General features: G+C 46.4%; 1 protein-coding gene across 1 annotated transcript in view; it reads left to right on the top strand.

Moving 5' to 3' along the window:
- The window catches only part of ACTN3 (actinin alpha 3), a 368,054-nt gene extending 362,005 nt beyond the window's left edge, over positions 1–6,049 (top strand). The window contains exon 21 of the mRNA XM_030217755.1: positions 5,071–6,049. Within this exon, the coding sequence (XP_030073615.1) occupies positions 5,071–5,229 (159 nt within the window). The 3' untranslated portion in view covers positions 5,230–6,049. The remainder of the gene's footprint in view (positions 1–5,070) is intronic.
- Positions 6,050–21,978: the final 15,929 nt, after the last annotated feature.

The raw sequence follows: 21,978 nt of genomic DNA on the forward strand, positions 1-21,978 counted from the left end.
AATGCTCTTAGCACCAGGTTGAGATTCCACGCAGGCACCACTGAGTGCAGAGGAGGGCGCAGGTGATTAACTCCCTTGAGAAAGCGCACCACATCTGGCTGCGAAGCCAGGGAAGCACCCTTCAGGTGGCCCCTGAAGCAAGCCAGAGCCGCTACCTGGACTTTAAGGGAACTGAGCGACAGGCCTTTCTCCAGACCTTCTTGCAGGAACGCCAACACTGAAGAAATTGGAGCAGTGAAGGGAGAAAGTGAGCCTGCTTCACACCATGCTGCAAAGATACGCCAAACCCTGGCGTAAGCAGTAGAAGTAGAGCGCTTCCTCGCTCTCAGCATAGTGGCGATGACCTTGTCTGAGAAGCCCTTCTTCCTCAGACGCTGCCGCTCAATAGCCAGGCCGTAAGACCAAAGGGAGAGGGATCCTCCATCACCACGGGACCCTGATGTAACAGGCCCTGCTCCACTGACAGCCGCAGAGGATCGTCGACTGAGAGCCTGAACAAGTCCGCATACCAGGGACGTCTGGGCCAATCCGGACCCACCAGGATTACCCTGCCGGGATGCTTTGCCACCCGGTCTAGCACCCTGCCCAACATGGGCCAGGGCGGGAACACATAGAGGAGCTCTTGTGTCGGCCACTGTTGGAGAAGAGCATCTACTCCCAGGGATCGAGGGTCCCGTCCTCTGCTGAAAAAGCGCGGCACTTGGCCATTGGCCGATGACGCCATCAGATCTAGGCTCGGCTGGCCCCAGCGCTTCGTGATGTCCAAGAACGCCTGAGCAGATAGTTGCCACTCTCCGGGCTCCAAGGTATGGCGACTGAGAAAGTCCGCCTTGACATTCATGACTCCGGCAATGTGGGCCGCTGAAAGCTGCTCCAGGTTCGCTTCCGCCCACTGGCAAAGACTCATAGCCTCCTTGGCTAGAGGGGCGCTCTGGTACCTCCCTGGCGGTTGATATAGGCCACAGCCGTGGCACTGTCCGACAGGACCCGTACAGGCTTCAACACGAGTACCGGGATGAACTCCAATAACACCAAGCGAATGGCTCTGAGTTCCAGGAGGTTGATAGACCACTTGCCTCTGCAGGAGACTAGAGCCCCTGCGCTGTCCTTCCCAAGCAGTGGGCTCCCCAGCCCATCAAATAGGCGTCTGTCGTGACGACAATCCACTCCGGGGTCACCAGAGGCAATCCTGCAGACAACTTGTCTGTCTGCGTCCACCAGCTCAGCGCCTTGCGCACTGCTGGGTCCACGGGAAGGCGCACAGCATAATCCTCCGACATCGGAGTCCAGCGCAGCAGCAGAGATAGCTGTAGTGGTCTCATATGAGCCCTGGCCCAGGGCACTACTTCCATCGTGGCCGTCATAGAGCCCAACAGCTGCACGTAGTCCCAAGCCCGAATAGGAGAGGCTACTAGGAACTAGTCCACCTGAGCCTGAAGCTTGACAATCCGATTGTCTGGCAGGAACACTCTGCCCACTTGGGTGTCGAATCGAACTCCCAGATACACCAGGGACTGAGTCGGGCGCAGCTGGCTCTTCTTCCAGTTGATGATCCATCCCAGGGAGCTCAAAAGAGCAACTACCCGGTCCATAGCTTTGCCGCACTCTGCATAAGAGGGGGCTCGGATCAACCAGTCGTCCAGATAAGGATGGACTTGTACTCCTTCCTTTAGCAGGAAGGCCGCTATGACCCCCATTACTTTGGAAAAGGTCCGCGGAGCAGTAGCCAACCCGAAAGGGAGGGCTCTGAACTGGAAGTGTCGTCTCAGGACTGTAAAACGCAGAAAGCGTTGGAGAGGAGGCCAGATGGGAATATGCAGGTACGCTTCCTTGATGTCCAAGGAAGCCAAGAACTCTCCTGCCTTCACTGCCGCTATAACAGAGCGGAGAGTCTCCATGCGAAAGTGCCTCACTTTCCAGGCCCGATTGACCCCTTTGAGGTCGAGGATAGGCCGGACAGAACCTCCTTTCTTTGGAACCACAAAGTAAATGGAGTAACGTCCCTTGCCAATCTGATTTTTTGGCACCGGAACGACCGCACCCAGGCGGATCAGGTTGTCCAAGGTCTGCTGCACTACCACAGCTTGACCGGAGACTTGCAGGGAGAGAGTACAAACCCGTCTCTTAAGGGTTGGCAGAACTCTAGCTTGTAGCCGTCTCTGATGACTTCCAGCACCCACGCGTCTGAAGTTATAGTGGTCCACTCGCCCAGAAACGAGGACAGCCGTCCTCCAATCTGCACTGGGGCATGGACCAAGGCCCCGTCATTGGGTACGAGACCCTGGGGGAGGACCGGAGGGAGCACCTCCGGGACGGCGGTCTCTGCGAAAGGAATGCTGCTTGGGGGAGAAATTCCTCTTGAAGGAAGAGGGGGCAGAGGAACCCGACTTGCCCGGGCGGTATGGAGGTATCGGGACGAGTACTAACCCGAGCCCTGACCTCTGGTAATTTCTTGCCCTTAGACGTGCCGAGATCGGTCACGATTTTGTCCAGCTCGACCCCAAAGAGCAGCTTGCCTTTAAAAGGCAATCTAGCCAGGCGGGATTTAGAGGCGTGGTCAGCAGACCAATGTTTCAGCCAAAGCCACCGCCGCGCAGAGACTGTCTGAGCCATGCCTTTAGCTGAGGCTCTCCAGACATCATACAGCAAGTCTGCCAAATAGGCTAAGCCCGATTCCAGGGCCGGCCAATCAGCCCTCAAGGAATGATCCGAGGGGGAAGCCCGCTGCACCATAGTCCGGCACGCCCTGGCCACATAGGAGCCGCAAACTGAGGCCTGCAAACTTAAAGCAGCTGCCTCCAAGGACGACCTTAAGGCCGCCTCCAATCTTCTGTCTTGGGCGTCCTTTAGGGCCGTGCCACCTTCCACCGGCAACGCCGTTTTCTTAGTCACCGCAGTGATTAAAGAATCCACGGTAGGCCACAGATAGGCCTCACGTTCACTCACAGCCAAAGGATAGAGGCGGGACATAGCCCTAGCCACTTTAAGGCTCGTTTCCGGGACATCCCATTGAGCCGCAATTAAGGTGTGCATGGCATCATGCACGTGGAAGGTTCTAGGCGGGCGCTTCGTCCCCAGCATAATGGCAGAGCCAACAGGGGCTGAGGGAGAGACGTCCTCCGGAGAGGAAATCTTCAAAGTGTCCATGGCCTGTAACAACAGGTTGGGCAAATCCTCTGGGCTAAAAAGCCGCGCTGCAGAGGGGTCATCCGCTCCATCCGAGCGGGGATCTATCTCCTCCAAGGAATCCGCAAAGGATCGTTGGGAGACCTCAGACACGCTGCCCTTATCTACATCGGAGGAGACAAAAGTCCTCCAAGGCCTGGAAATCAACCCGAGGGCGTTTACCTCTGGGAACCTCAACCTCTTTATCAGAAGAGGGAGCAGGGGCAGCGTTTTGCATGAGGAAAGCCTGATGCAGCAGCAAAACAAACTCGGGGGAGAAACCCCCCAGACTGTGCACTTCCGCAGCCTGGGCAACAGCCCTAGACGCACTCTCAACCGGCGCTCGCAATAGCGGGGGAGAGACATGCTGCGCATCCAAAATGGCGTCCGGCGCGAAACTCCGTGAAGGAGCCGCGCGGGAAGAACGGCGCTTAACTTTAGCCGCTTTTGTGCCGTCGCCCAAATTAAGGGCGTTCATGGCATTAATGTCTCCAACCTCAAGGGCGGCCCCGAAGAAGCCGTCCGAGCCGCGTGGCCGGCCAAGATGGCGGAGGCGAGGAGCGGGGGATGGGCGTTTATGGCGGGAAAAAACCGCCACGCCGGAGGAACGACCGGGACATTCATCGGTCACTAAACTATCACCCATCAAGGGCGAATCAGGTTGTAAAACCCCCGCATCCCCTCTAGAAGCGCTCCAGCGATCCGGGGAGCGACCCTTTGCGCCCTCGCCCTCCGACACCATTGCCACGAGGAGAAGAATCGGGGAACCCCCTGCCCGCTATAAAAAGGTAAAATTACCTGCTTGCCGCTCCGAGCTGTAACGAACTGGTGTCCCAGTGAGTAGCTGCAATGAACGTTTAAAGAAACGTCGAATTAAACGCCTTTAAAGACGTTTAAAAATATATATTTTTTTTTTTTTTAAACGGAGCCAGCGGGAGGGGGGAGAAAAGGAGGGACCTGGCACCACCAGGTTTGCACTTGCTCAAAAGAGCCCTCAACCCCAGGCCTCAACAAAACCTAAGGATTAGGCTTGGAGGCCTAGCCAGAGCTGCTGCTGTGTGTGACCACCACCTGCTGAGATAGAGAACATACTGAGGAGTTTCCGGCAGCACATGACCACATATAGGGAGGCAAAAGTTTGCTCTCTATCTCCACCTGCTGGTAGATGGACACAACCCACCAGTCTATGGATTGATCAGCTTGATGATATGGAAGCCGCATTGAGCCTGCCATGAGTGGGAAAGCATGGGGTACAAATGTAACTAAATAAACAATATAGTAGATGATGGTAAAAAAAAGACCAAGTTGGCCCATCTAGTCTGCCCAGTTGATAAGTATACACATCCTATACAACCCAATATCAAGCAACTTGCCCACAATATTTTTTTTATCTGCTCCTTCATTGATTTTCCTACTGCTTTCTTTCATATCTATCCCAGGCATGCCAAGAATCTGTTGAAGTACTAACCTCTACCAATCTCTTCTGATTCAGGCCTTGTTACTTTCCTCTTTGATTCTTTACAAGACCAGCACTTAATCCAGTATCCAAGCTTTCTAACAAGCCACATAGCCAGTTCAAACTTTAAAACCCACATGAGCTTGGAAAGGCTGGAATCACAGTCATTCCATACAGGTTTATCCCAGCCTTTATAGAAGACCCATGCAGGTTCTTGGAAGCCAGATGCAGTCATACAACATTTTATGGAAAATGCCCAGTGTACCTGAATATAACTCACCTTGAGCTACTACTGAAAAAGGTGTTATCTAAATCCAAAATAAATGTGTGTCATTTTATAAGGGTACAGCACAGACAGACTTAAATGTTTCCAACTCCCTTGTCCTAAATCCACCATCCCCTGCTGACAATTGTAGACCTGTCTCATGTGCACTATCCTCTTTCCACAGAACTACATCACAGCAGAGGAGCTTCGCCGTGAGCTGCCACCAGATCAGGCTGAATACTGCATCAGCCGTATGACAAAGTATGTGGGAGCTGATGGGGTGCCAGGGGCCCTAGACTATGTCTCCTTCTCCTGCGCCCTGTATGGTGAGAGTGACCTGTAATGTCCTTGCCTCCCCACCAAGGCCCTGTCCTCTGATTTGGTCACACAGTAGAGAAGAGGATACCCATATTGAATTGCCTTTTGTCACCCCCTCCTTACCAAACTGAACCTGCCATACGGTGGGAAAATGTGGGATACAAATGCAATAAATAAATAATGCATGCCTGAGCCACTGCATGAAAGAGGATCTGCTGCTCTCTTGAGAAAGGTTTAAAACAAAAAGTAAAAGGAAAGAAAGAGGAGCTTTTCTGTGTTTTTTTTTTTGTTTGTTTAAGTTTTCTTCTTCCTTCTATCATGGGGAAGGCAGCTGGAGCTTTATTTTTTTTAATTAATTTCCAGAGTGAAATGGAAGTCCATGTCCTGTTGTGCATTCTCAGTTTGGCCCTCTTCACAAAAGGGCAGCTTCCTCTCTCTCTCCCTCTAAATTTTGTAATGGGAGTAGACTGAGCTCACAATCAAAATCCAGCAAGCTCTTGAGCTCCTAGCTACCAACAGAACAGTAGAAGGGATGGGACAGTTTTTTTTCTTGCTGTATGACTTAACAGTACCTGATGCAACATTAGAATGGAAAGCTGAACCAACTACCCTGTGGCTGTTAGTTGGTCCATGCTCCTACTTACCTTTTACTTCTTAGAACAGCTTCCTCAAGCCCCCAACTGTAATGGCTGTATTTTTGTATTGGCCTCTGGTCCTGAGTGCATATGCACTGCCTTCAAAAAGTGTCCATTCTTTCACAGTCCTTTACTGCTGCTTGAAAGCCTGACCCCAAAAAGACTCTTTAATAAACACTTGAATAAAGTACAGCATTTTGTTTGGTGTCATTACAGTCCATTGTCTTTATTTGTTTATCCTATGAAATATTGGTATGCTTATTACTCGTTTATATGTGGATAATATGCAGTGCTTTTTAAAGCAAAAAAGTGTCAGTACTCAAGTACCTTTTCAGCCATAATGAAACAAAACAAAACTGTCCAGGACTAAAACTAAGATGTTTTGAGCTAGACCTGTTTTTATAACAAATAAGGCACATAAATGACCACTAGAGGAAATCAGGGATGATCTACCCTTACTCCCCCCAGTGGTCACTGTCCCCCCACCCCCCAAAAAATATGATTAAAAACATTACTTACCAGCCTCAGATGTAATACTCAGGTCCATTAGAGCAGCATGCAGGTTCCTGGCGTAGGCTAGTAGTGGGTGCAGTTCACTGCAGACATACCTCCCCCTACCTGTTACACTTGTGGTAGAATCTGTGAACCCTCCAAAACTCACCAGAAACCCACTGTACCGACATTATAGGTGCCCCCTTCATCCATAAGGGCTAGTGTACTGGATTTGGGGAGGGGGGCTCAGCAGATAAAGGAGCAGCAGTGAGATGTGTACCTGGAAGCATTTATTTGAAGTCCAGTGCAGTGCCCCCTAGGGTGCCCCACTGCTCTCCTGGGATGTCTGTGTGGCCAGTCTACTAATAATGCTGGCTCCTCCTACATCTCAGTGGCTTGATTTTGTGCAGTTTTCAGTTGAACATTTTTTTTTTTAATGGACCAAAAAGATAAACAGAGCACAAAAGCATCTAACAAATAACCACACCCCCTGCAACAAAGCACAGAACCTATGAAAAGGCAGAATCTATGAAAATATTGCTTGAAAAGCTAGACTGCTAAAAAAAAATCCCACATGCTCTCCTTGGTCACAACTGCAAAAATATGGATAGAGCTTTGCCAAATACAGAATAAATAACCATGTAAGCCTTGGCCCCTTTATTTGCCCTGTAACTACAAGGAAAGGGGATCCAAAGTCACATTCAGGTGTGGGGGGGAAAAAGCTGTAAGACAGTAGTTTTCCCTTCACCTTGGAAATCAGAGTTTGATGACCTGTGTGAGCTTTCTGGTGTACTGTGTGAAAGCTATGGAGCTCATTTTCAAAGTAGATAAACATCTCAAAATGTCCACAAAATCGTCCATTTGCAGAAAACGTCTAAATTGCAATTTTTTAAAAGGCAGAATCTGGAGTTCATCCAAACAGCAGAGGGGTGTGGTGGAGGCATGTTTACTTTGGTGTATCTTCTTTTCAAATGAAATGCAAACATAGAACATATATACAAATAATATTATTAAAGCATACATGGGTAGATAACAGTGAGTGTGTTTAAAAATGTTCTTGAAGTCTTTAACTCAGGCAGCAAGTGCTGACCAGATGAATTTATAAGATTCTCGGTGTCTCTAAGTTTCTGTGTGAACAAGGGAGAAACAGCTTTGTTACCTGATACTGACAGTTTATATACCAAATGCAGCTTTGTTTTGGGGATGTAACTTGACTGCAGGCAGCAAACAAGGATCTGTGTCTGAAGAACTGAGTTCAGTTTAATCTCAGTTTTTGCAGAATTTACTCCTGGGATGCAGAAACTGCAACAATTCACCAGCAGTGCTTGTTCCCCTTTCTCCCAGTCAGCTACCCTCTCTTCTCTGGATTCCACCTTTCTGGACCCTTGCACAGCCAAAAAGTCAAAGTGCAACCTGATGTTTCTCCACTTGACTTTTTTTTTTCCTCTTGTCCTGTTTTCCCCTGAAGTTCAAAATGTACCAACTGGGGCTGGCAATGTCATCTTTTGGGGGGGGGGGGGGGGGGGGGGGGGGGGGGGGAGAGAGAGGCTAAATCAGTCTTGCATTTTCTGATATAGGGTTCAGTTTCTTTACACAATCCTTCTATGATCAGTTAGAGGAATACTCATACTGATGGAGTGAACAGTACGGACAGGAAGATGCTTTCTCCAACTTCACAGGAAGGAGGTAACTGGAACTGGAATTTCACTGGGAATTTGGAGCTTGGGGTTCATAATACTGGGGGCAATTCTGGTCGCTTTATCTCAAAAATCATACAGCGGAATTATAACAGGTGCGCAGAAGGGGGACCAAAATGATTAAGGGGATGGAATGACTCATATGAGGAAAGGCTAAAGAGGTTAAGGGCCCTATTTACTAAGTAACCCTTGTTCACAAAATCATTTACTTGTCAGACCTCATAGACTTACCACCCAGGAACACCAAAAGATCAGCACGCACATTCCTGAATCTCCATTTCCCCAGCTGCAAAGGACTAAAATACAAATTAACACATGCATCCAACTTTTCATACATAAGCACACAGCTATGAAATGCACTACCATTTGGTGTGAAAAAAAAATTCTTGCCTGCCTGCCTGCTAAATTGTCAGCCCTTGTCTTACCTGCTCTCCAGCATCTCCCTGCTCGTTCCTGTCCATCGGCTCCAGCATGCCCCAACCCGCCTGCTAGCTTGTCACCCATTGATTTACTTGCCTACCTGCTAACTTGTCAGCCATTGACATCTCCAATCCCCAGCCTCTCCCGGCTCGTCCTTGTCCATCCGCACCAGCTTGCTCCAGCCCGCCTGCAAGCTTGGCAGCCACTGCCTCACTTGCCTGCCTGCTAACTGCTAACTTACCTGCTCTCCAGTCCATCTATCCCTCCAATTCCAAGCCTCCGGCTCTCCGCTCTATCTATCTTCTCACCCCAGTCACTACACTTACACCTGTTACACCGCAATCACTACTTATAGCCCCTGTCCACATCCTCTTCCTTGCCCTGTCCCTTCCTAATCTTTTTCCCCTCCCCTTACCGCTGTCTGCCGCTGTGTTCCCTCCCGTCCTGCCCGCTGCAATACCCTATTCACCCCCATCCCTCACCACCTCACCATCTCTCTTGTCCCCCTCCTCCTTCCTAGCCCTTAATCTTCAACACCTCCTTCCTGCCATTAACCCTTCACCTTTCCTCATGAGTGCACCCCGCCTTCGTCGCCCGACCTCCCCCACCCTCCTCCGCACTCTTCTGCTCCTCCTCCTGCTATCCGCGGGAGACATTATTCCTAATCCAGGCCCCCCTCACCTTTCCTCCTCCTATCCATGCAAACGATTCCATGATGCCTCCAATCTAGTATCTATTCCCCTCCTCCCCCCCTCTTCCCTCCCCTTCTCATGTGCCTTGTGGAATGCCCACTCGGTCTGCAACAAACTGCCCTTCACCCATGATCTCTTCAACTGCTCACCCTAACTGAAACCTGGCTCTCCCCTGACGACTCTGCCTCAGTCGCGGCCCTCTGTCATGGAGGTTATCTCTTCTCCCACACTCCCCCGCCCAGATGGCCGCGGTGGAGGCGTCGGGCTACTTCTCTCACCCTCCTGTAGCTTCCAACCCCTCCTTCTTCCGCAATCTCACTGCTTCTCGTCCTTTGAAGCTCACTCCATCCGGCTATTCTTCCCATTACCCCTCAGAGTTGCAGTCATCTACCGCCCCCCTGAAAGCCCCTCTCTTCATTCCTTACTGACTTCGACGCTTGGCTCACCGTCTTTCTTGATCCCTCATCTCCATCCCTCATTCTTGGTGATTTTAACATTCACGTTGACAACCCATCCAACTCCTATGCTTCTAAATTCCTCACTCTGATATCCTCCTTTAACTTCCGACTATGCTCTACCACCCCTACTCACCGTGATGGCCATTGTCTTGACCTCGTTCCCTTCTCTTCCTGCTCACCTTCCAATTTCTGCACCTCAGTCCTTCCTATCTCGGATCATCACCTAATCACCCTCACACTTCATCACCCTCCCCCTCAACCTCGCCCAACTATAACCACTGCCTTCAGAAATCTCCAAGCTGTCAACCCCCCTACCCTATCCTCTCACATCTCCAATCTCTTCCCTTCCATCTCGTCTTCTGAATCTGTCGACACGGCTGTCTCTACCTACAATGAAATTCCCTCCACTGCTCTGGATACCCTAGCACCATCTGTCTCTCGCCCCACTAAGCGCATTAATCCTCAGCCCTGGTTAACCCCTTGCATCCGTTACCTTCGCTCCTGCACCTGATCTGCTGAACGACTCTGGCGGAAATCTCGCACCCTGTCAGAATTCACCCATTACAAATTCATGCTATCCTCCTTCCAGTCCTCCCTATCCCTTGCCAAACAGGAATATTATTCTCAATTAACCAATTCTCTTAGCTCCAACCCTCGTCGCCTCTTCGCCACCCTCAACTCCCTACTTAAGGTGCCCTCCGCTCCCACCCCCCCTCACTCTCTCCTCAAACACTGACTTCTTCCGCGATAAAGTGCAGAAGATAAACCTTGAATTCACCTCCAAGCCTTCTCCTCCCTATGACTTCTTAACCCACTCCCTCAACCAACCTAACCTGGCCTCCTTCTCCTTCTTCCCCGAGATCACCGAAGAGGAAACTGCTCGCCTTCTTTCTTCCTCTAAGTGCACCACCTGTTCCTCTGATCCCATTCCCACCAATCTGCTTACCAACATCTCTCCTACAGTTAATCCCTCAATCTGTCACATCCTCAACCTCTCTCCCTCCACTGCTACTGTCCCTGACTCCTTCAAGCACGCTGTAGTCACACCACTTCTCAAAAAACCATCACTTGACCCCATCTGTCCCTCCAATTACCGCCCCATCTCCCTTCTACCCTTCTTCTCCAAATTACTTGATTCCGATTGGAGGGGGATGCCGTGGACGTCACCCATCAGTGAGAACAAGCAGCCTGCTTGTCCTCGGAGAATGGATTTTCCCAAAGTCCATTTAATAATGGTCTATGGACTTTTCCTTTAGGAAGCCGACCAAACCTTTTTAAAACTCCGCTAAGCTAACCGCCTTTACCACATTCTCTGGCAACGAATTCCAGAGTTTAATTACACATTGAGTGGAGAAAAATTTTCTTTGATTCGTTTTAAATTTACTACATTGTAGCTTCATCGCATGCCCCCTAGTCCTAGTATCATTGGAAAGCGTGAACAGACGCTTCACATCTACCCGTTCAACTCCACTCATTATTTTATAGACCTCTATCATATCTCCCCTCAGCCGCCTTTTCTCCAAGCTGAAGAGCCCTAGCCGCTTTAGCCTTTCCTCATAGGGAAGTCATTCCACCCCCTTTATCATTTTCGTCACCCCTCTCTGCACCTTTTCTAATTCCACTATATCTTTATTGAGATGCAGCAACCAGAACTGAACACATTATTCGAGGTGCGGTCGTACCATGGAACGATACAAAGTCATTATAACATCCGCATTTTTGTTTTCCATTCCTTTCCTAATAATACCTAACATTCTATTTGCTTTCTTATCCGCAGCAGCACACTGAGCAGAAGGTTTCAACGTATCGACAACACCTAGATCCCTTTCTTGGTCTGTGACTCCTAACGTGGAACCTTGCATGACGTAGCTATAATTCGGATACCTCTTTCCCACATGCATCACTTTAACTTGCTCACATCAAACGTCATCTGCCATTTAGACGCCCAGTCTTCCAGTCTCGTAAGGTCCTCTTGTAATTTTTCACAATCCTCCCACGATTTAACAACTTTGAATAACTTGTGTCATCAGCAAACTTAATTACCTCACTAGTTACTCCCATCTTTAGAACATTTATAAATATGTTAAAAAGCAGCGGTCCCAGCACAGAGCCCTGGGGAACCCCACTAACTACCCTTCTCTATTGAGAATACTGACCATTTAACCCTACTCTCTGTTTTCTATCTTTTAACCAGTTTTTAATCCACAATAGAACACTACCTCCTATCCCATGACTCTCCAATTTCCTCTGGAGTCTTTCATGAGGTACTTTGTCAAACGCCTTCTGAAAATCCTGATACACAATATCAACCGGCTCCCCTTTATCCACATGTTTGTTCACCCCTTCAAAGAAATGTAGTAGATTTGTGAGGCAAGATTTCCCTTCACTAAATCCATGTTGACTTTGTCTCATTAATCCATGCTTTTGAATATGCTCTGTAATTTTGTTCTTAATAATGGTCTCTACCATTTTGCCCAGCACCGACGTCAGACTCACCGGTCTATATAATTTCCCGGATCTCCTCTGGAACCTTTTTTAAAAATCGGCGTTACATTGGCCACCCTCCAATTTTCAGGTACCACTCTCGATTTTAAGGATAAATTACATATTTCTAGCAATAGCTCCGCAAGCTCATTTTTCAGTTCTATCAGTACTCTGGGATGAATACCATCCGGTCCAGGAGATTTGCTACTCTTCAGTTTCTTTACAGGTTTACAGAGAATTCATTAGGTTTCTCCGACTTGTCAGCTTCGAATACCATTTCCAGCACCGGTATCCCACCCAAATCTTCCTCGGTGAAGACCGAAGCAAAGAATTCATTTAATCTCTCCACTACAGCTTTGTCTTCCCTGATCGCCCCTTTTACTCCTCGGTCCAACCGATTCTTTTGCCTGCTTCCTGCTTTTAATATACACAAAAATGATTTTACTATGTGTCTTTGCCTCCAACGCAATCTTTTTTTCGAAGTCCCTCTTAGCTTTCCTTATCAGCGCTTTGCATTTGACTTGACATTCCTTATGCCGTTTCTTATTATTTTCAGTCGGTTCCTTCTTCCATTTTCTGAAGGATTTTCTTTTAGCTCTAATAGCTTCCTTCACCTCACTATTTAACCATGCCGGCTGTCGTTTGGTCTTCCGTCCTCCTTTTTTAATACACGGAATATATTTGGCCTGGGCTTCCAGGATGGTGTTTTTGAACAGCATCCATGCCTGATGTAAATTTTTGACCCTAGCAGTTGCTCCTCTAACTTTTCTTTTCACCGTTCTTCTCATTTTATCATAGTCTCCTTTTTTTTTTTTAAAGTTAAACGCTAACGTATTTGATTTCCTATGTGTACTTACTTCAAAGCTAATATCAAATCCGATCATATTATGATCACTGTTATCAAGTGGCCCCAGCACCATTACCTCCCGCACCAGATCATGCGCTCCACTAAGGACTAGGTCTAGAATTTTTCCTTCTCTCGTCAGTTCCTGTACCAGCTGCTCCATAAAGCTGTCCTTGATTTCATCAAGGAATTTTACCTCCCTAGCGTGTCCCGATGTTACATGGGTAATTGAAATCACCCATTATTATTGTGTTGCCCAGTTTGTTTGCGTCTCTAATTTCCTTTAACATTTCTGCATCCGTCTGTACATCCTGACCAGGCGGACGATAGTACACTCCTATCATTATCATTTTCCCCTTTACACATGGAATTGCAATCCACAGTGATTCCAAGAAGTGTTCTGTTTCCTGCAGAATTTTCAATCTATTTCATTCAAGGCTCTCGTTAATATATAATGCTACCCCTCCACCAATTCGATCCACCCTATCACTACGATATAATTTGTACCCCAGTATGACAGTGTCCCACTGGTTAGCCTCCTTCCACCAGGTCTCAGAGATGCCTATTATATCTAATTTTTCATTTAGTGCAATATATTCTAAATTATATCAAGTTTCATCATAACAGAGTAGTCCTCCGCACTCACCCTAAGTTCTTGCCGAAGGTGGTGTTGGAGTTCCATCTGAACCAGTCTATTGTCTTGTCAACATTTTTTCCCCATCCACACACCCGCCCTGGTGAGGACAAGTTGCACACCTTGGACTGTAAGAGAGCATTGGCCTTTTACGTGGAGCGGACAAAGCCCTATAGACAGTCTGCCCAGTTGTTTCTTTTGATCCCAACAGGAGGGGAGTCACCATCGGAAAACGCACACTCTAATTGGCTAGCGGATTGCTTATCTTTTACTTATGCCCAAGCTGGGCTGACTCTGGAGGGCCATGTCACGGCTCATAATGTCAGAGCCACGGCTGCGTCAGTGGCTCACTTAAAGTCAGCTTCTATTGAAGAGATTTACAAGGCTGCAACATGGTCATCAGTCCACACATTCACATCTCACTACTGCCTTCAGCAGGATACCCGACACGACAGTCGGTTTGGGCAGTCGGTGCTGCAGAATCTGTTCGGGTCCAACTCCACCCTCCTAGGCCCATTTCTGTTCTGTTCCAGGCTGCACTCTCACATAGTTCTGTTTCTTTTCAGGTCAATCTTTATTATGTCCTCGCCGTTGCGAGGCCCAACTGACCAATGTTTCTTGTTTAGAGTGAGCCTGGGGGCTAGGGATACCCTAATCGTGAGAATAAGCAGCCTGCTTGTCCTCAGAGAAAGCGCAGATACATACCTGTAGCAGGTATTCTCCAAGGACAGCAGGCTGATTGTTCTCACAAACCCACCCTCCTCCCCTCTGGAGTTAATTCTCTCTTTTGCTTCCGCACCCTGGTAAAGTCAATGGTACTAAGTCATCTGGACTACTGCAATGCACTCCATGCTGGCTGAAAGAACAAACTATCAAAAAACTCCAAACAGCCCAGAATACCGCCGCCAGACTCATATTTGGAAAAACTAAATATGAAATGGCTAAACCCCTAAGAGAGAAACTTCACTGGCTCCCAATTAAGGCATGCATTGCGTTCAAGATCTGCACGATGGTACACAAAATCATCCACACAGATACCCCAACCTACATGCTAAACCTTGTGGACCTGCCTCCCAGGAATGCCAAAAGATCATCCCGCAAATTTCTCAATCTGCACTTCCCCAGCTGTAAAGGACTAAAATACAAACTGATACATGCAACGGCCTTCTCTTACACGAGCATGCAGTTGTGGAATGCATTACCTACTGCCTTGAAAACTACTGACGAAATAACTAACTTTCGTAAATCCCTGAAGACATATCTCTTCAACAAGGCCTACAAAAAGAACCCATAACCTACTAAACTACCTCGCCAACCCACCCCAGTCATGAAAGTTTACCTTCTGCACTTATCCGCCTAACTCTTTTCCTTCTCCTTGACTAAACCTTTTATATTATTAATTGTATCTGATATCCTGGAATGGCAATGCCATAACAGGACTCTGTAAGCCACACTGAGCCTGCAAATAGGTGGGAAAATGTGGGATACAAATGCAATAAATAATAAATAAATAAATAAACTGATGAGGACACGCTCGCGCTGCGGGTGGGAAGCCGTTCGTGAATGCGCAGTTCACTCTGTCCGCACGCCGGTGTGTTCTAGAAGTTTTTTTTGTTTTCTTACGGATTTGCCGGTCTCCTGGGCTGTCGCGGATGACGACCCAATCGTGAGAACAATCAGCCTGCTGTCCTCGGAGAATACCTGCTACAGGTATGTATCTACACTACGGAGGTGCTTGGTCGCCGAAATATGGACCATGTTGGATCCACCCAATAAAGAGCTTCCTTTATCCTGTTCCTGAAGGTCCACTTGTGCTTCTTGCTCTGTTTTGTGCCTCCTTGCCTTGCAACAGATCATCCTGCTTCCAACTCTGGCTTCAGCCCCCAGCACAGCTCCTGTTTCCAGTCCTGGTTCCAAGTCCCAGCACAGCTCCTGCTTTCAATCCTTTTTCCAGCTTCCAGCACAGCTCCTGATTCCAATCCCGGTACCAGCTCCCTGCACAGCTTCTGCTTCCAACACAGTTCAATCTTCATTGAGTGCCCCATAATCCTAGTATTTTTGGAAACAGTAAACAAGCGATTCATGTCTACATAAGTACATAAGTATTGCCACACTGGGACAGACCAAAGGTCCATCAAGCCCAGCATCCTGTTTCGAACAGTGGCCAATCCAGGTCACAAATACCTGGCAAGATCTCAAAAAAGTTCAATACATTTTATGCTGCTTATAAGCAGTGGATTTGCCCCAAGTCAATTTAATAATGGCCTTTGGACTTTTCCTTTAGGATGCCGTCCAGACCTTTTTAAATCCCCGCTAAGCTAACCGCCTTTACCACATTCTCTGGCAACAAATTCCAGAGTTTAATTACACGTTGAGTGAAGAAAAATTTTCTCCGATTCATATTAAATTTACTACTATGATTCACGTCTACCCATTCCTTTCCACTCATTATTTTATAGATCTCTATCATATCTCCCCTCAGCTGTCTCTTCTCCAAGCTGAAGAGCTCTAGCTGCTTTAGTCTTTCCTCATAGGGAAGTCGTGCCATCCCCTTTATCATTTTTGTTGCCCTTTCCTGTACCTTTTCTAAATTCCACTATATCTTTTTTGAGATGCTGTGACCAGAATTGCACACAATATTCAAGGTGCGGTCGCACTATGGAGCGATACAAAGTCTTCATAATGTCCTCATTTTTATTTTCCATTCCTTTCCTAATAATACCTAACATTCTATTTGCTTTCTTAGTCACCGACTCCACACATTGAACAGAGGGTTTCAACATATCATCATCGATGACACCTAGATCCCCTTCCTGGTCAGTGACTCCTAATGTGGAACCTTGCATTATATAGCTATAGTTTTGGTTCCTCCTTCCCACATGCATCACTTTGCACTTGCTCACATTAAATGTCATCTGCTATTTGGATGCCCAGTCTCGTAAGGTCCTCTAATGTTTCACAATCCTCAGCTCTTCCAGCCCTGGTTGCAGCTGCCAGCAGGGCTCCTGCTTTCAGTCCTGGTTCCAGCTCCGAACAAAGCATCAGCTTCCAGCACAGCTCCTGCTCAGTCCTGGTTCTAGCTTCCAGCAAAGCTTATGCTAACATTCCAGCTCCTGCTTCCACTCCTGGCTCCAGATTCCAGAACAGCTTTTGCTTCCATAACAGCTCGTTTCCAACCCTGTTTTGTTTATTTGCTAGGTCTGCCATCCCTATCTGGGCAGCGGAAGCCATGGCCCTTCTACTAGCCTGGAAGGAACTGCATATCCCCTCTAGATACTTAATTACCCCAACCCTGTATCTGCTCATGGCAGTTCAGCACAGACTAAGCTGTAGCTAGGTCTGTAATTAGAAAGGAACCCAGTATTCAGTAGATATAATAAGATAGTTTATTACAATCTTACCAATGGTAGTACAGGCAAGTCAAGCATTCACATAGTGGAGCAGCACATCATGGAACGACCTCGCTCTCTAGCCTTCTGGAGTCTTCTGCTCTAATACCCCTCAGACTGCTGCTTATATACAATTCTGACTCCATTGGTTCCAATGGACCCCAGTCTTTCTCACCAGGGCTCTTGGTTCTTATCAGTTGATCAGAATGACTTCATAAGTTCCCAAACCTTCCTGTAGCCCCCCCCCCCCCCTTTGGATGTTCTCACCCGGGGTGCAGCTGACCCAGTACTATCTCTACATAACCATAGCAACTCTTGCTCATGACATCTTGCAGGTGCCAGTCCCAGAGCAAATGCCCCCCCTCCCTTGCCAGCTCTCAATTACCTAATCTCAGCACTTGCCACAGTGAAATGTAACTGTGTCAAAGGTGATCTCTGATTTTTACAGGCTAGCTCTCTGGGAACTCATTTCAGCTTGAGCTGCAGTGAAATATATTTTGTATCAGAGGTGATTTTTGGATTTCAAGAGGCCTAGCTCTTAGCCTGGGCCATTGGCCTGTATTTTACTGAGAGCAAGGGCTAGCATAACTCTTCATTCCCCTCGCCGGGCCTGCAAAGGCCAGCACACATGACTACTAGTGGGTGTGGCCGTCCTTTCCAGAGGGCAATGTATAGGGTTGAGGTGACAGGGGTGCTCTGGCACAATAAGGGACAAGGCCATAGCAAGAGTCAGTATGTGGATATATAATTATATGCTGGATGAAATGCAGCATTAGGTTTCCCCTTTTATCATAACCAAGGGGCCTAACTATGGTGGAGGAGTGGCCTAGTGGTTAGGGTGGTGGACTCTGGTCCTGGGGAACTGAGTTCGATTCCCACTTCAGGCACAGGCAGCTCCTTGTGACTCTGGACAAGTCACTTAACCCTCCATTGCCCCAGGTACAAATAAGTACCTGTATATGTAAGCCGCATTGAGCCTGCCATGAGTGGGAAAGCGTGGGGTACAAATGTAACAAAAAAAACTATCCTAGACCTACCCCTCTAGGGCAGAGCTAGACTTGGAAACATGAGAAGTCAATTAAGTCTAGGTACCATACAATGGAATCAATAAGGTTGAGTGTATATGATTGTAATCAATATATCATGATTACAAAACTGATGTTGGGAGGCTGGGAGGCGGGGGAAAGGAAATTTTCAATCAAAGATTATCATTAGTCAAACTTTGAATGTGTAACTACAGCTAAAACTGGTGTTAAGAGGGCATAAATATTTCATTGTATCATTTAAAAAGGGTTAATATTGGCCAAATAATGAATAACTACTGCAAACTCATGAGCATTATAATTACAAGTATTGCAAAGACTAAGCTATGGGTGTCATAGGCCTACATTATATATGAAGGGCCTGCTGCTTAACTTGCAGTAGTCTTATAATTATGGACAATAGTTTTGCCATTATCTTACTTCTGGGTGTAATAGATCTAGATCATATATGAAGGCTCTGTTGAGTTATAGTGTTTTTTGAAAATACATAGGAACATAATCTTCTTCCTTTGTACAGAAAATTAAGCAAATATGTGTTAAAGAAATGAATTGATTTGCCTCACTTTCTCTTGATGATTAAAAAATCATCAACAGTAGAAAGCAGTCTGCTTAGTTACTATTTGAAGTCCAGTGATGAAAGGTACAACAGTTTAAAAATGGAAAGAAAACAATCTAAACCTGTCTATACAAATTAGCAAAATGTAACAAACTGAAAAGAAACGTATGATAGTTCAATTAAACAGCATAAGCAAAATAAATATCTTCCTTAATAAAAGAGGTGTGCTTGCGTTACAGGCATTAATAGGTAAAATAAATAGCAATGGTCCTACACAAAATTTATGATGGAAATATAGTTTGTCTTGTACTGAGAGTAGTAACAAGGAGGCTTAAAACAAACCTCTTAACATAGGGAATAATGCACCAGACAACAGTATCAACACCTACTAATTTTGTAGGCTAAGGCAAAAAGATCTTGTAATACCTTTATAACAGAACCATCAGTGTCAGTATTACTGGGAATGTAAGTATAACAATGATTTCTGGCTTTAAATTGATCAAGTACCCCTCTTGACACTCCTATAGCATTTATAATGATAATAGAGGTACAGCACCTGTTAATCTGTATGCAGAGTAAAGTTTATAAATTTCAACATATCTGTTTCCAATTTTCCGGACAAAAAACCAAGGATGCCACCCACTGTGGACAATGTTATAAGAGACATACCAAATGTAAAAAGGGCAAGTAATGATTAGATATAGGTTTTCAATTAAAACAGGGTAAGTCAACTGTTGGGGTACCTAGGGTACCTTTATAATAACCCCAAAATGAATGGGATTCTCACATCCATCAACTGTCCTCCGCAACTTAATCAAAACTATACTGGATATCTGTATCATGGTAGCCCTCATGGTAGCTAAAAAGAAGGAGAAAAAAACAGTTTGCAAAGTCAGAAAAATAAAAATAAAAATAATTTAAAAAATAAATAAAGTTGAATGGCAGGCTTTGAACCTATCAACTTGGTCATATGGAATGAGTGCAGTAGAAAAGAGAGTATGGACTGAGTAAATGATCAGGATTGAGAAAGCAGCCTGTTCGTTTCCATTGCATAAGTTCTGCTGGTGTAACTGAAGACTGTAAAATAGAGAAAAAAAAATAAAAAAAATCTTGTGAAGGGGTGGGGGGGGGCATCAGGGGAAAGGGTGTGAGAGTGGAATGAGGGGTGGAGGAAGGGGGGTAGGAGGCATAGAGGAAGGAGGGGCTATGCAGGGAGAGGAGGGAGGGGTAGAGGGGGAGAGGAGGGAGGGGCTGTGGGGTGGAGGGGGGAGAGGAGGGAGGGGCTGTTGGGAGAGAGGGAGGGCTGAGGGGGAAGAGAAAGGGAGGGCTGTGGAGGGAGAGAAAGGGAAGGCTGATGAGGGAGGGGTGGAGAGAAGAGAGGAAGAAGGGGGGCTGAGGGGGAAGAGAAGGGAGGGGGCTGGAGGTGGTTTATAGGGTGGGGTTAATGCATCCGGGGTGTGCAGTGGCAGGGTGAGGTCAAGACCAAAGGACACTTGACCTGCTTTACCTGGTGTGCCAGGTCATCAGCTAAATTGCTGTCATTAATTGCAAAAGGGGGGGGTAGCAGAGCGAGCGGTGAGAGAAAAAAAAAGTTCAAATCGTAATGAAGTAAATAAGCCTGCATCCTTGATTGATCTGTACAATATATAGATTAAATAAGAATGAATCTATAATTTGGAAATTAAAAGTTGTAGTGCATTTTAAATATTTCTCTGTATTGTGAATCAACTGTTAACATGACATTATTTTTGTGGCAGACGAATCTGCGTTTGCTAAGATTAAGACAGTTCACAAATCTTTACACACACAATGACGTCGGAGAGCAAATAGAAGTTCTCCAGTAGCAGAAAATATAGATATAAATCAAAAGAGAGTTGGACAGAAAGCAGTAAACGGTGAGAATTTATTAAAAATCAAAAGTGAGAAATAATGAGTTTTATCTTGTCAGCAGCATTGCTTATCTTTAGAAGTTTAAAGAAAACTGTTCAGTGCTATAGACAAAAATGTTAGACAAGCCAAAGCGAGAGATAATCTTTTCGAAAGCATTATAGACAAGTAGAAGAAAATACAGCTGTTAATCAAAAGAGATTTTGTCAGAAGGCAGTGAACAGTGAGACATCATTATTCAGATGTTTGAAGTAAGGGAAAAAATAAACCGAGGATCTTTTTTTTTCCCTTTTTGTTTCCAGTCTGTGAATAACAAAGTAAGGAAAAAAATCTAAGTGCAACAGAATAGCTAACTCTATCTGTAAATCACTGGGTTACGGGAATTCATAGTGAATGTTTAAAGAAGCAGGCTAGGGGCTTCCGGTGGCTTTAGGGGGAAGTACCTTATAATTCTGTTTCAATCAGGTAATAAAATACAGTTTAACTAAATCATTACAGTGCTGGAAGCAGGATGTGAAAAAAAAATTAAAAAACAAACGTAAGAAATAATGAGCTTATCCTGTTATAGAAGTAGCGGCACGGCTGCTGGGGGGGGGGGGGGGGGGGGGAGTGCTCCTACCGGGTCAACATGACCTCGAAGTACAGAAAGATTAAACTGACAGGCTTTCCAAGTGTAAGCATTTACACAGAGAAAAGGAGAGATGCAGCTGTAAGCATACAGAAAATGCAGACACAAGACCATTCTGTTTCATTTTCTTAAAAGAATGAGTTGCACAATATATTTAAAAATTTAGCTACAAACAAATCTATTACATGGGATTCTGGAGTTGAAAAGCCTGATGAACTGGGACCATTTTATTCCCACGTAAATATCAGATAAAGTAATGGCATTAAAGCAGGGCATGTCAGCACAAGGTATGGTAAAACAAACATATATGGATAATATAGTAATTCAAGACAGTATAGGAAGTAACCACTATTTAGAATTAAGTCAGAAGAGATAGTAGGACTACACTACTAAAACTAGAATATTACCAATCACACTCAGGATAACTTCTAATCTTTAATCTAATAGTTTAAGCATTGTTCTCCACAAAATTACAGTTGAGCAGAGTGACCACAGGGTGCTTATAATCTGCTCTGGTACAGGCCATGCCTAGTTACAGAGAACGGCGTGGGTCAGGGAACAATTGCTGGATAGGATTAGCACGCCGGGCATACCTATGAAAGGTATGTGGATTTCGGCGACATTCTGCAGCAAAATGACCTAGCCGATGGCATCTCCAGCACCTAATATGTGCACGGTGATCTGGGCAGGCAATTTCTGGATGTCGCAAGACATTAGGAGCCTGGTCCATTTTGTCAAGTGCAGTCTCTGCGTCAATTGGTGACTGACCTGGACAAGCATTGCCCGAAGGGATGGGGAATAACTGGGAATTCACTGGTTTAGAGGGCTGGGTAAGAAGTTCATTGGAGAACCCTGACTCATATGGCGGAGCCCCCTCACATGGAGTTGGGGGTACGGCTGCATCCAAAGGTGGAT

Source organism: Microcaecilia unicolor, chromosome 11 (assembly GCF_901765095.1).
Source record: "Microcaecilia unicolor chromosome 11, aMicUni1.1, whole genome shotgun sequence".
Lineage (NCBI taxonomy): Eukaryota > Metazoa > Chordata > Amphibia > Gymnophiona > Siphonopidae > Microcaecilia > Microcaecilia unicolor.